Genomic DNA, 13850 nt, shown 5'->3' with positions numbered 1-13850 from the left:
GATTAGCACGACTCGGTAACGTGTTCATTTAATGCAATTTTGGGTTAATTGATTTAAAAATTGGGAAGTGTTGGTCTCTCATAATCTAAATCGGCCATATTAGTACAATTTTTTAAAATATAGTAACTGATTTGATTAATAATGAATTAGGATACTAAACTGAAAATCGGAAAATAGTTCAGAAACCGTTAATATAGTTATTTCATAGTTAAAAAAAGAATCCATCTGTAACCCTATTCAAATACCAAATAATATTGTAAATCAATTGATACTAAAACATTATACATATATGACATTCAAAATGTTGCATCCTGCCTAATCTGATTGAGCTCGAGAAAGAACATTGAAAAAGAATCCTTTATAATTATAGCCCCACGCCAGTCCAATTTCATCCCCTTTTCTTAATTTTCTTCTTGTAACGAAGTCAGTATACCAACCATCTATGAACACGTAACTTTTCGAGCTACTCCATCGCTTGAATACGACTTCATGATTCGTACAGATATTTACATCCCAAAAGTTTACTTTCATACCTTCTCCACAATCTATCTTTTTCCGATTTTCTTTGTTAATAAATGGTAGAATTTTGTTCTTAACTAAATTTGTTGGTATCAGTAGCCTGCTACAACCATTAAGATCAGTTTCGGTAACCTTTTTCTTTATTATCCATGGATCCGTATATAAGTTTAGTTCAGTCGAAACTCCATTCACTCCTTGTTCATCAGAATTTACGTCTCCACTTGCGCCTTGTTCATTGGAATCAGAATTCCTCAATGCATCTCTTTCTCCCGAAAGACGGAAGAAATCGTAAAATTTGAATGGAGCTGATGTATTTGCAGTAACACTCTCAAGAAGTTCACAATCTACACTATCGATAGTTTTACTCTGAAGTTCATTATCTACACAATTAATATATTCAAAAAAATTGATTTCACTAATTCTTAGTAATTTTATTTTCTCCATAATTGATAAAGAACACAAAAGGCCAAGAAATTTTACTGAATGTGATTAGCAGTAAACTTTGCTTGTCGTCAGAAAAACGTAAACTTCTACTAAACATGAATCAATGAACCTTAATGCAAATAATGATTTTAACCACCGGGTAAGTGTATATATAGGAACAGTAAAAACAAAATATTGGATTAAATAAATCATTTTTCAGTACGGAAAACTGATTACTTGGTAACCCTATTTTCCGCAGAAAGTATAAAAACCCCCTTCAAACTAGTCATAAATAGCACATAAGCTCTTTTAAGCTTTTTTAGCCATATAAGCCCTCACTATTTTTAAATAGTGCAAATAAATCCTCACACTAGAAAAAACCCACAGAAACAACTAAAAATATGAGAGTATAAGTGTCCAAAAAATTAAGTAAAAAGGCTTAAGTGTTCTTCCCAAAATATTGAAAGGGTTTATTTTGCAACATTTAAAACATTAAGAGCCAAAATGATCAAGAACAAACTAAAAAGACTATATGCTCTTTAAGAATAACTTGAAAAGTTCTTATTTAAGGGATATTTTGCAATATCCAAATCCAAAATTGGTTCGTTAATACAGGTATTAAAACACAATTACTTTATTCTACGCTTTTTTCAAGGCTTAATACATCATTTGACCCCTAAACTATACCATTTTATTCTCTGCGACTTCTAAACTAATTTCATGTTCTTTTGGACCTCTTAACTCTTTTTTTTGTTCTATTTAACCCCTCATTCGGAATGTGCACACCACGCGCGATGACGTGGATAAAATTGCTGACATGGCTTTGCTGACATGGGGATAAATAGAATAAAAAAAAATAGTTAAGAGGTCCAATGGAACACTAAAATAGTTTAGAGGTCATAGGGAATAAAAAGGTAAGGTTTAGGGGTCAAAAAATATATTAAGCCTAAATATTTGTTTTAATTTAAAATAAAAAGTGACGTACTTTACATATTATTTGAAAAAATCATTTAAGGCTTTAAAAATCATGATATTTAGCGTGTTTTCGAATTTTAACACTAATTTTAAAAATTCAGAATTGATTTGAAAAGTTTGAAATTGAAAAAAATTAAAAGCTGGTGTATTAAAATTTTTAAAATTGAAAATTCGTTAAACACACTAAAAATTATAATTATTTAAAAAATTTAGTCTTTTTTTTAAATAATCACAGTATAGTAAATTTATATATTTTGTAATATCGTTAAAAACAGACAAACTTCATTTATCACTATTGAAATGTAAACAAATATTTACATGTATAAGAAGTTATATTATGTAATTATTTGACTACATTTCAATATTTTTTTATTTTTTTAGAAGATTAAATGGATAGTAATTAAATAATTGTATTTTCGAGAAGGTTAAATGGGTAAAAATTAAAAGTTTGAAGGTGCAATAGAAAAATAAAATAAGTTCAGGGGTCAAATAGAACAAAATAGTGTAGTTCAGGGGTTCAATAGAACAATTTATGCATTTTAATTATCTTTCACGTGCTTCAAAGCGTTTGAAAACACGCGTTTTTGCCACGTTGGAGGAAAAAGGTCAGATCGGCAAAAAAGTTGCAGTTGACGGGTTAAATAGAACAAAAAATAAAGTTAAGAGGTCCAATAGAATATCAAATTAGTTTAAGAGTCTCAGAGAATAAAAGTGTATAGTTTAGAGGTCAAATGATATATTAAGCCCTTTTTCCAATCCAGCGCACGTTAGCTTACGCCTATTATCCCCATTTTTAAATTTCTGGTGAAAAAAACCCTAAACCCTAATATGAATTTCTGGTGATTTAATTGTTTTTTATCTCAAAAGAAAAAAAAAATCTCGATAATATGAATCAGAACACTGTAAATTCTCAATTGTCTGTTAGATTCCAACTTAATTCATCCAGGTATTTCCTTCTAAATTTTACTTCGAACTGTTATTTCTCATTAATATTGAACTGTTATTGTAATTGGATTGATTAATTTATTATTTAAATTCAACTCTGTTAATTTAGATTTAGTTGATACAATTATCTTTTATTATTTGTGTGTTGCAGATGGTTTTGCATTATAATAGTATGTAGTGTTGTATGTAATCTGCTGCTTCTGCTAGAATTTTGTTGAATGGTTTAATAAAATGTCGGGGTCAAAGAGGCCTCCTCGAAGCAGTCAACCTTCGATTGCGTATAAAGCTAGGGAGGCATCTTTTGATCTTGGTGATTCTGTTTTTGAAAGACAAGTACATGCCTCGGCACACGCTGATAAAAGAACGCAGAGTAAAGTAGATGCTGAAGTAAATACTCATGAGATTTTGAGCACAACTGAGCTCATCTCTGCAGTTGGGCAAATATGGGATCGTGTTAGTGAAAAATCTAATACTTGTAGTAGCGGCTCACAGAACAATGTTGTCGTGGGTGATCTGGCTGAAGAAGATGTGCGTGTGTTAGGTTTAAAGAGAAATGGTGGTACGTACTTTGATGTTGATGTCAAGACTGGGGGTAATGTTACAAATTTGTGGAGGCCAAAGTTGGAGTTTCTTACAATAACTCAGAAGATGTCGAAGTTTGGACCTTGCAGTAAAAACTTTGCTTGTCCATTATTCAAACATGGATGGATGAATGGGATGCTTCGTCTTGAATCTCCATATAGCGTTAATGCCAGTAAGATCGTTGATGACAAGAAAACCGATAAAATGTACAATTCAGTAAGTACAACGAGCCAGCGTGAAGGCTGTATTCCTGGAGATGCAACTGATGCTGGAAATAACATTGATTTGAAAAGTGATGATTTCAGTTCTGCTATGTTCAAACCAAAAGATGCATCATTGGAGGATCTAATGAAAATGGGAATGAAAACAGGAACAGTCGGTTCCCTCCACTTTGATTATTTTCGAGCTTACCGTGATAGTAATGTCATTGGTAGTGCATCAAAAGCATCGAGGTCTATTTCTTTTGTGGATTATTATGTCAAAATATTAGTTCCACACACAAATTCAAACGGAACATTCCAATGCAATGCCGATGATAATATAATGGATAACAACATAAGAAAACAACATCATGAGTATGTTGCTGAGGACAAAAATGTAATTGATATTCGCTCTTCAGCATGTGAAGGACCTTGTTATGGAGTTGCTAAGCAGGAGCATGCTTATGCAGGTGCTTTTTCTGGTATCTTTGTTAGCCTCTGTCTACATCCTGTTGATACAATAAAGACAGTTTCTCAATCTTATCATGCGGGGCAGAAATCTGTCTGTGACATTGGAAGGTCAATTGTTTCGGAAAGAGGTAAATCGGGCCTGTCAAACTGAATTTCTTGTTTTGTTCTCTTCTTGTCGTTCTTTTTTACATATCTGGCGAAGCCTTGTGTTGATCGACAAGATAGAATTTCAGGAGTAAATGGGCTTTATCGTGGAATTTCAAGCAATATTGCATCTTCAGCTCCTATATCTGCCATTTACACTTTCACCTATGAATCAGTTAAAGGATCCTTGCTTCCTCTTTTCTCTAAGGTAGCATTAGGTTATTTTATGGTTCTTGTATTTATCATATTTTTTGACAGTTTCGCCTCATCTTTTTAGGAGAGGTAAAAGAGAAATTGCAATTTGCTTATAGCTAAATAATTATTCCCATATATCATCAACATAAGTCTGATCTGCCTAGTAAAGTCGTATCTTTCTCCTTGTTCACAGGAGTATCACTCTTTAGCCCATTGCATTGCAGGCGGGTCTGCAAGTGTTGCAACCTCTTTTGTTTTTACCCCCAGTGAGCGCATAAAGCAGCAGATGCAAATTGGTTCACGCTATCATAATTGCTGGTAAACATTTTAGATCCTGTTATCTTTGGATATCAAATTTAATTGGGATGAGGTGCACCATATTAATTTACTCAATTTTTAGAATCACTGTTAGCTTAGCTTCTTTGCACTTAAAGTTGTCATATATTTTTCTGTTATTAGTGACACTTCATAACTGCCAATGGTGCTTACAGCTTTTTCAGTAATGATATCTTCATGTTATTCTCTTGTCTGTGAAGGAGTGCACTAATTGGAATAATTGGCAGTGGTGGTTTACGATCACTATATACCGGTTGGACAGCTGTACTCTGCCGAAATGTTCCTCACTCAGTTATTAAGGTTAAGTCTTTCTACATAGCAGATGTTTTCTCTCATCCCCCGTGTTTATTTCTTGTTATTCAGCAGTTCGATAACTTTTTAAAATTTAACATTTTCGCACCTCACGTTTTAATTCCTGGAGCTGTATTGCTATGGCCTTTTTCCTTTTTGCTTCCGTTCCATCTCTGATTTATGATGCAGCATCAATTCTAAGGATGTATTTACAATGTGCAGTTTTACACATATGAAAGCTTGAAGCAATTGATATTGCCATCACAAAAGTCCACTGCTCAACCCAGCACATTACAAACGGTTTGATCAGAGACCCTTCAGTGTGTTTTTTACTTTGTAGAGTAATAGATTAGCTTGTGTGATGGTTTGGCTTCTAGTTTCTGGGTGCTGGCGAGCTGTATCTAGTATTATTGACTTGGTATCACGGGATACACTCAGAGTTCTTAATTGTTGCAGCTATTTTGTGGAGGATTAGCAGGATCCACTGCAGCTTTCTTCACAACTCCTTTTGATGTGGTAAAGACAAGACTCCAGACACAGGTAAGTAAACTATTGGATTTCTTTTCACGGAATCTTACATTTATTACCCAGTCAGATGATAGAAGTTTATTTGGCTCAAACCTAACCAAACAGAAAAAACCGAATCAAACTGAAAATTCGATCAAACCAACTGATTTGGTTCAGTTTGAAATATTTTAAATCCTTATAAATATTGTTCAGTTCATGTCCGAATTGCTTGTTAGACTGTGCGTTTATAATTAACTACTTATTTCTTAAATGCTGCCTAGCCTTCTAGGCAGTAGGCAGCTGACATTCTTTATCTTCTCAATATGCTTTTTTTGTGGCAGATTCCTGGTTCTATGAACCAGTATGACAGTGTATTTCACACCCTTAAGGAAATAGGCAAGAATGAAGGTTTGAAGGGTCTCTACAGGTACAGCTTACATTTGATTCAAACATTATAACTTAAACCACTTATCTTACTATTTCATATTCATATTCTGAAACCAGTAAACTCTCGATCCTAAGTTATTCTGAAGGAGCTCTACAGGAAAATTAAAACACTGCTTTTGTTTATGAAAATGATCTTTTACCTGATATATTCTCAGAATTTGGAAAATGAAATATGATGGAAATTCAATTTGTTGTTGATGATCAGGGGATTAGTTCCGAGATTGGTTATGTATATGTCTCAAGGAGCACTCTTTTTTACATCCTATGAATTCTTCAAAGGATTATTTTCGTTACGAGTTTCACAATTTGCTGCTCAAAGAATTCAGTTCAAAGAAGACGATTCTACTCCATTGTAATTACCATAATAGTCAGCTTGGCAGGCTTTTTGATTGCTGTATAATTGTTGATGGTATATAGATTATTGCATAAATAAATAGATGACCCCAAAAATGTGGGATAGAAGCCAAATGTTGTCAATTCTTTTTGCCTTTTAGGCTACTCTTAAAGTTTGAGCATTTCTCGAATTGTATTTTCATGGTAAATAAAATTTGGAATTTCTTATTTAGACTGGATATATGTTGTGGAATGACTGATATTAGTTACAAATATTATTTATATAGGGGTAATTATTATTATTTGTAATCTTGTCTTAAATTTTTATTTTTAGATGTACCGTGAATCTTTTAATAATTAATAAAATTTTAGGAAACCAACTTTCATATTACATCTTATATAATATTTAATAGATTAATAATTCTAATAATTAATAAAATTTTAATTCATTATGTGTATTAATTATTATAGTCGACTATATTTTAAAAAAATTATTAGTTATTTTGATATTTTTAATTTTATGTAAATAAATCCAGGGATTTCAGTTATTTAATCATTAAATATTAGGGAGAAATAATAAAATTTCAAAATATAGTGAAAAAATAGTAATTGCGACTACTTCAAGAGTGATTATAATTTGTCCCTCAATTTCATTGATTAAATATAATACTTACACCATTATAAATCATAATGAATGAGAAAGCAACAAGTCGTTGTAGTATAGTGGTAAGTATTCCCGCCTGTCACGCGGGTGACCCGGGTTCGATCCCCGGCAACGGCGTTTTCAATTTTTATTTTTTTATTTTTACAAGTTTGGGTTTCTTTCCAATGCTATCCGAAATTCCAAATGGAATGAATCTATATCCTAGTGAACAACATTGATAGTAAAAAAAAAAAAAAAAACTTTCTGTGCTACAAATTTTGTGGGAGTATTTTTTTTTTATAGACCATTCAATATTTACAATTAATGCTCTAACTAATTTAGACTAGGGATGTAACCGAGTCGAGTCGAGTCGACACATTGTCAAGTTCGAGTTCGACTTCTAAAATATGGCTCGAAACTCGACTCAATCGAGTTTTATTTTAGGAGTTCAAGCTCGAATTCGATAGAATAATTGAAATTCGAGCTCGATTCGACTCGATTATCTATATAAATATTTAAAAAATAAATTTTAATGCAAAAATGAAGGTATTATTGTAAACATAGATAAATATAAAGAGTAAAAAAGTAAAATAACTAAAACTCGATTAGGCTCGCGAGCTCATCGAGTCAAGTATTTTGGAGTTTGAACTTGACTCGATAGTTAAATCGAGCTCGACTCGATATGAGTCGAGTCGATTTCGAGTCAATATCGAGTAGCTCGCAAGTCGGTTGGACTTGGTTACACCCCCAATTTAGACCGAGTTAGATAAGGCTCGTTAAGATAATAAAACTCTTCCAAAAAGTTTTCTAGGATGAGGGTTCGAATAATCATTGTCAATCCATCTCAGGCTTGTTGGTTAAATGGCTAAGGTTTGATTAATGTAGATAGTGAAATAAACAGAAACATGAGATTATAAGTTGTGTAGTGAGGGACAGAATGTGACAAAAAGGAGCAGTTTATTAGAAATTATTGAGGAAGCATGCATGCCAAAATGTGTCATAATATTATATGCTCATGTAAGCAAAAAACATGTTCTCTTAAAGGTAAAACAATATGGTTCACATAACATCTGACAAGATATCTATAATTATTGTTGGATACAACCACTGCTTTAAAAATCAAACCGAAATCGTTGATTTATATTTATACTGCATTAAATAAAAAATTAATATATATATGTATAGTTTTATTTTTATTTTTTCGGTTTTTCTAAAAGGTTAAACTGTATTTTCAGTTGTTAGGGAAGAACCAAACTAGACCGACCTCCGGTTCACAGTCAAACCGGCTGATACGGTTCTTAAGATACTGGATAGAACAATCAGTCAACAACATCATTGAGCTAGTAATGCCTGACAAAAGATAAAACTCCTTTATTATTATTTTGAAGATACACGAAAAAACTACTAACAAGAGCTTCTAGCCACCATTTCCATAGTCTACTACCCTTTAGTCTCCACCATATACCCATTCTATTACAAAAATGTATTAAGAAGACTCCTATCTCTCAGAACTTAAAATGGTACCTTTGCTATCAAGTAACAATATGAACAGTATGAGTTTCTATTCTATCCTAATTCTAGAATTGAATACTTTTACATCTAAGAAACTTGTCACCTTTTTATGCAATCATCCTCATCAAAGGCTGTATAGGATTTTATAACTCTACCAATGCACAAACAATTCTTAGCAGTTCATTCATCAAACCTCGATCTGCGTTTCTCGGTAAGTGTTGTCTTGCACTTAGACATCTGGTTCGACTCTATACACGAGCGATTGGAGAAAAAGGAGGGTTAACCACATAAGACTGCTTGATCTGTTCTGTCTTTTTAGGGACTTTCTTCTTCTCTTCCTTGGTGACTGCTTCAATTAAGAATTGTACTTCCTCCTCGATAAGCATTTTCAGTGAACTGCAATGCGGCAACTGCCTGCACTTCTCTTCCCCAGTGGCATCGGAAGCTTCAGCACCGTGTAGTACAGCAACACATATGGAAAATGCTTGTAAAGTTGATAGCTGTGCATGGAAATCAACTGCATATGTTCCTTCTTCAATAGCAGTCATTGTCAGTGCTGGAATTTTCTGTTTTGTTCCCTGAGCAGAAAGCAGAATATCAAAAGTATGAGAGAGGGCCATGTCAGCATCAAAGCGCTAGGGGATAGATCACGCACTACAAATGAATGGTGAAGGAAAATAATGTTGCAAGGAAACTTCTCGAGCCTTACATCTCAGCGTTTAGTTTCCGTTGCCAAAAACACTTCTTAAACTACAGAACTCAATATTTACTACCTATTCTTGTAAAAAAAATTGTTTTGGTACTTTCCGTTCCGTGCTTCATACAATGAAATTTTACAGTGCCAATATAACAGCTTACACTTCCTCACTCATGTGGTATTAATGAATTTGAGTGAGAATGTTCTAAACTGGCTATTTTTTCTTGCATAACAGGGTTGCAGAAGCAAATTATTAAAAAAAATAGTGTTCTAACACTAAAACTATATAACCTAACATAGCTTGAATATTCTGCATGAGAACTGCTTGTTCTGAAGAAATTGTTTGAAGACTTTTTCTCCTAGTTATCGATTCCAGGTGAGGCCCCCACAAACTAAGATCAGTCTTACAAAAGAAGGAAACAGATACTGGCAACTTGCAATTTTACATGCACTGAAATGTATTTCTGTTTATCCACAAACATCAACGTTACATGTTTCATAATGATTAAACTCTACTAAAGAAGCTTACCTGAACAAAAAGCTCCAGAGGCTGATGATTATTTATGAGTGTTTCCTCTTCAGCACAATTGATGTTCGGACTTCCAAAAACAGTAAGTGGACATCCCATATCCCATCCACCGCAATCGCAGACTCCGCCTAATCTCCACCTATCAAGCAATGATGAAGCGCCCTGACTTTCGTCAAGTGGCAACCCGTGATTTCCAGCAGGAATCACCACCTTCAACTTTTCCACACTTTCTCTATCTGAGAAACCTTTTCTCCTTTGCTCGACCATAGAATGGCTGAGTAGATTCACATGTGCTTTATCACTAGGTTTATCTCCTCTTTTGTACTTCAAGCTTTCTCTCTTTGCAAATGGGAGTTGAATAACAATAGCTGCTATTTCAAGGTCTGAATGTAAGATTGCAGATGGCCACGGGTATGAATTCGTAGAATCGGCGTCAGCACTATCACAGGCACGTCTTGATAGATTTTTAAGTTTCTTTGGTTCAGAACCGTTATCCAACTTATGAGTTTCACTTAAAGAGCCTGGTTTAGAATCATTAGGAGATTCAATAATGTCAAGCGAATCTTGTGTAGAAACACTTTGCCTTGCATGTGCTATATCATACAACACAAATTCTGCCACCATAGAGTTATCAAGAGCCCCACCATCTTTCAATTCTGAGCATAAATAGCATGAAACTTGCATTTGTCCCACTACCAAGGATTCCTTATTGCCATCAGTCAACCCCCAGCCGCTGGCGTTACTCTTCTTTCTACTGCAAATTGAGTGAAATGTGTAAACCCAATTAAAAGAATTATTTGCTTTCCATGTTTTAGCAATAAAAACTTCTTCAGGGGAATCCAATGAGAACTCAAAATGTGGCGCTCCCTGTTTAATTTCCACCTTGAGACGACCATGTAAGTGAACCGGTGAACATGCCACTGTTGAATGATGGTTATCTTTCCGAACAAGTGAAGAAAATTTATCAGATTTTGCAGCTGTGTGTGAGAAGTCGCGCAACGAAGATTTTCTCGATATCTGTTTCTTTCTCAGGTGTGACATTTCATTGTTCTTGAGATCAACAGGCTCTGCTATATAACCCAAAGGACTCCGTAAAGACTTTGATTTCATAATTGGATCAAACATCTTTTTGATTGGGCTAAACCGAGACTTTGAGCTGGCTCTGGAAGAGCAATCACTTTCCGAAGGAGATGGTGAATGCAGCATTTCTACCTTAACAGAATGTGATTTATGGAATGTCAACGCGATATCATTTTCATGAAGATCGTTAGCGTCACTTGTAGGACCACAAACTTGCTCATTTCTGAAGGTTGGGACCTTAACAGAGTCACTTCTAACCGTTCCAGCAGATTGCCTTTCTCTCTTGTCTAAATTGGGACAGATTTCAATAAAACCACTTGATGAGCATGGTTCTATGCAAGACTTCCTAGTAGATGATCGCTTCTGTGTGTTCTCTTCATCTGAACTACACAAGGAGTCAACAATGCTAAAGGAACAGCTGGTATTACTATCCCGCGAAACTTCAAGTTTTCTTCTTCCCTCATCAACGCCCATTTTCTTCATTTTAGTTACCTCCCTAGAGCTTTGATAAATCGAACCTCTCTTCAACACAACATTACCTTCTAGACCACCATGTCTAGATGGAATATTACAAGAGGAACTACGAAAACGACGAAAGTTTATCTCTTTGAAGTCTTCCTTTGCGGTCAATAGATCATCTTTACGTGGAGGTTTGCCGTTTGTTCTTCTCTTTCCGACATCAGAAAACTTTCGACAAGGAAGAACAGTGTTGGGACTCAGATCCGAGGTGCTTTTTTTCTCAAATTCAAACTCCATATCTAGCCCCATTGATAGATCCACAACTCTGCAACAAGCACAGATCAAACCAGTTGAAAAAATGATCAGAGACTTGAATTTTAACGAAGAAAAGTAGCAACAAACCAGCCATCAGCAATAATTGAATTCAACATCTACTCAAATCTAAAATTCCTCAAGATTAGTAATCCAGATACATAAGAGTTAATAATTCTTCAAGCTTCAGTTACTACTTTTACTATGTCACGAGATAGAAACCATGATAAAGAAAAGAAACAAAGCTAATTCATAACCTCATACTCCTAGGCAAATTTCTGAAAACAAGAACAAGCAATTAAACAGTAAAAGATGCTTGCTTTTAGAAATTTAGAATATTATGCAAAAATCTTAAATAAAGCTTAATTAGCTACCTATAAGAACATATCAAACCTATACATTCTCATTGCAAACCCCATAAATAGCCCAAACCAGAAATCACACAAAAGAGCTAGCTAGCTATATCTAATAGTACACAGACCTTAACTTTACAAATAAACATTCTTCCAAAAAGAATCCTTCCCATTCTTAATGCCAAATTTTTGAGATCACACAGAAAAAAATGAACTTTGATTCTCTAAAACTGAAACCTTTGAACCAGTAAAAGAATCAATCTTATGATCTCTATAAACTCCCTAGAAGAAAAAGAGTAAAGTAACATCTACAAAGGCTAATAAACAAATGATTAGAGACAACTTTAACTTCACTTACATTCTAAGACAAATCAAAAAACAATTACTAAAGAAACTGGCATTAGCATTACCCCACTTAGATCTCAACAAAGTGAACCCAACAAACTGCAACTATAAGGCATCATATGAACATCAAATTCTTGAGAACAAAGTCTGCTAATAAGCTATGAATCTATAAAAAAGAAGAAAAAACCAATCTTTAAAGAAGAGTCAGCAATGAGGCAAAGGGTAGTGAGACCAGCCAAGAATCAAGAAAAGTACAAGGTAAAGCAAAAACAATGTGGACCTACTACAGCAGCAGTAAAGCATAATGATAGAAATAAGCACAAAAAGTGAAGTTATGTTAGAGAGAGAGAGATGTGCATGCCTTTGTTTTTGTAGAGAGAGAAAGTGAAAAAATGAGTGAAGAGTGAGAGTGTAGCAATTAACTCTCAATTTTTTTTTTCTCACATGAGAAAGAGATGCAATGAGAGACATACAACTGCTAAGCTACAGTTCTTGTCTGAATCAAATTAAATAAAATTTTAATCTTTTTGCTTAATTCATGATTATGATGATGCTAATACTTTTGGGTTTTGCTTTGGTTGGTAATTAGTATTTGCCTAATCACTATTTTTCTTAGTGAAATGGATGATTATATGAAATTCTATTAAATATATTATTAATAATTATGTTAAGTTTAATGTATATTTCTAGTAAATAAATTTTTACGTGTATTAGTAATTTTTTATGATATATTTTAAAACTGGTTAAATGGTTCATATAGTGTTAACCCGTTTAGAAACATATTATGTTCGAATTTAAAATTTTGACAAAATCAATTAAGTATTGAATTTAAGTTGATTAAATATATGTCAATTTAAATAGACATACGACGAGGTTATCACATAATTACATGGATTGCCACCATTGCTGTGATCTAAGGGAATGTGGTATAGTGACAATTATACCCATCTTAAACAGAGATTAATGTGTTTAAAATGGGGGCAATTGTGGAAATGTTGACGGTCTGGTTTTGAGTTGCAGATTCTTAGGAAGACTGAATAATTAAGGTTGGTTGTCTGAATAACTATTATATTAATAATATGGTTCTGGGAATTGCATATTTTATTTAGACAGGATGATGCCTGCATTTATGTTTAACTCTTTCCAATAATTAAATTATTAATCTAAGTAAATTTCAGATTCCATACATGCCCACTTAATTTACCAAAATATCCTCAATTTTTGAACACATTAACCTATTAATTTACACAAATGGCCTTTCATTTTACATCCTTTGAAACTTTTGCAATTTTCTTATGTTTATTTTTACATTCAGACTAAATGATTAAGCCATTAGAATTATATTTTATATCTAATCTGCATTTGTAGTGGTTCATGCATTAATTAAAAGTAATAAGCTGTTTACCAACTTTTAATTTGATGTGGCTGAAGATTTTATGGTCTTGTGTCTTAATCTTATACATAATGTACTATGCCATAATAGGACCAATATGAAAGGAAAAAAAGTTAGGTGAGGTGGTCCTGAAAGTGTATAGAATTAGCAGAACCTTTT

The 13850-nt window shown here is 33.5% G+C and overlaps 3 protein-coding genes and 1 non-coding gene across 4 annotated transcripts; 2 read left to right on the top strand and 2 right to left on the bottom strand.

The window, feature by feature from the left end:
* Positions 1 to 236: 236 nt before the first annotated feature.
* LOC126678693 (putative B3 domain-containing protein At1g78640) lies at positions 237 to 963 on the bottom strand. The gene has a single exon (XM_050373587.2). The coding sequence runs from the start codon at positions 961 to 963 to the stop codon at positions 316 to 318; it is 648 nt and encodes a 215-aa protein (XP_050229544.2). The 3' UTR covers positions 237 to 315.
* A 1743-nt stretch (positions 964 to 2706) lies between these two features.
* On the top strand, positions 2707 to 6600 carry LOC126679179 (uncharacterized). Its single transcript, XM_050374142.2, has 9 exons — positions 2707 to 2863; positions 3014 to 4243; positions 4349 to 4467; positions 4648 to 4772; positions 4991 to 5090; positions 5304 to 5381; positions 5538 to 5621; positions 5930 to 6015; positions 6241 to 6600. The coding sequence occupies exons 2-9, from the start codon at positions 3094 to 3096 to the stop codon at positions 6389 to 6391; spliced, it is 1893 nt and encodes a 630-aa protein (XP_050230099.1). The 5' UTR covers positions 2707 to 2863; positions 3014 to 3093; the 3' UTR covers positions 6392 to 6600.
* A 477-nt stretch (positions 6601 to 7077) lies between these two features.
* On the top strand, positions 7078 to 7149 carry TRNAD-GUC (transfer RNA aspartic acid (anticodon GUC)). Its single transcript has one exon. It is a non-coding gene; the product is annotated as a tRNA-Asp (tRNA).
* Positions 7150 to 8358: 1209 nt separating this feature from the next.
* On the bottom strand, positions 8359 to 13202 carry LOC126678692 (uncharacterized). The gene is made up of 5 exons (XM_050373586.1): positions 13188 to 13202; positions 12531 to 12578; positions 12312 to 12403; positions 9750 to 11613; positions 8359 to 9101 (listed from the first exon to the last, which is right to left on the bottom strand). Exons 1-5 carry the CDS (start codon positions 13200 to 13202, stop codon positions 8772 to 8774), a joined length of 2349 nt encoding a protein of 782 aa, XP_050229543.1. The 3' UTR covers positions 8359 to 8771.
* Positions 13203 to 13850: the final 648 nt, after the last annotated feature.

Source organism: Mercurialis annua, linkage group LG4, assembly GCF_937616625.2.
Source record: "Mercurialis annua linkage group LG4, ddMerAnnu1.2, whole genome shotgun sequence".
Lineage (NCBI taxonomy): Eukaryota > Viridiplantae > Streptophyta > Magnoliopsida > Malpighiales > Euphorbiaceae > Mercurialis > Mercurialis annua.
This window is presented reverse-complemented; position numbering and strand designations above follow the sequence as displayed.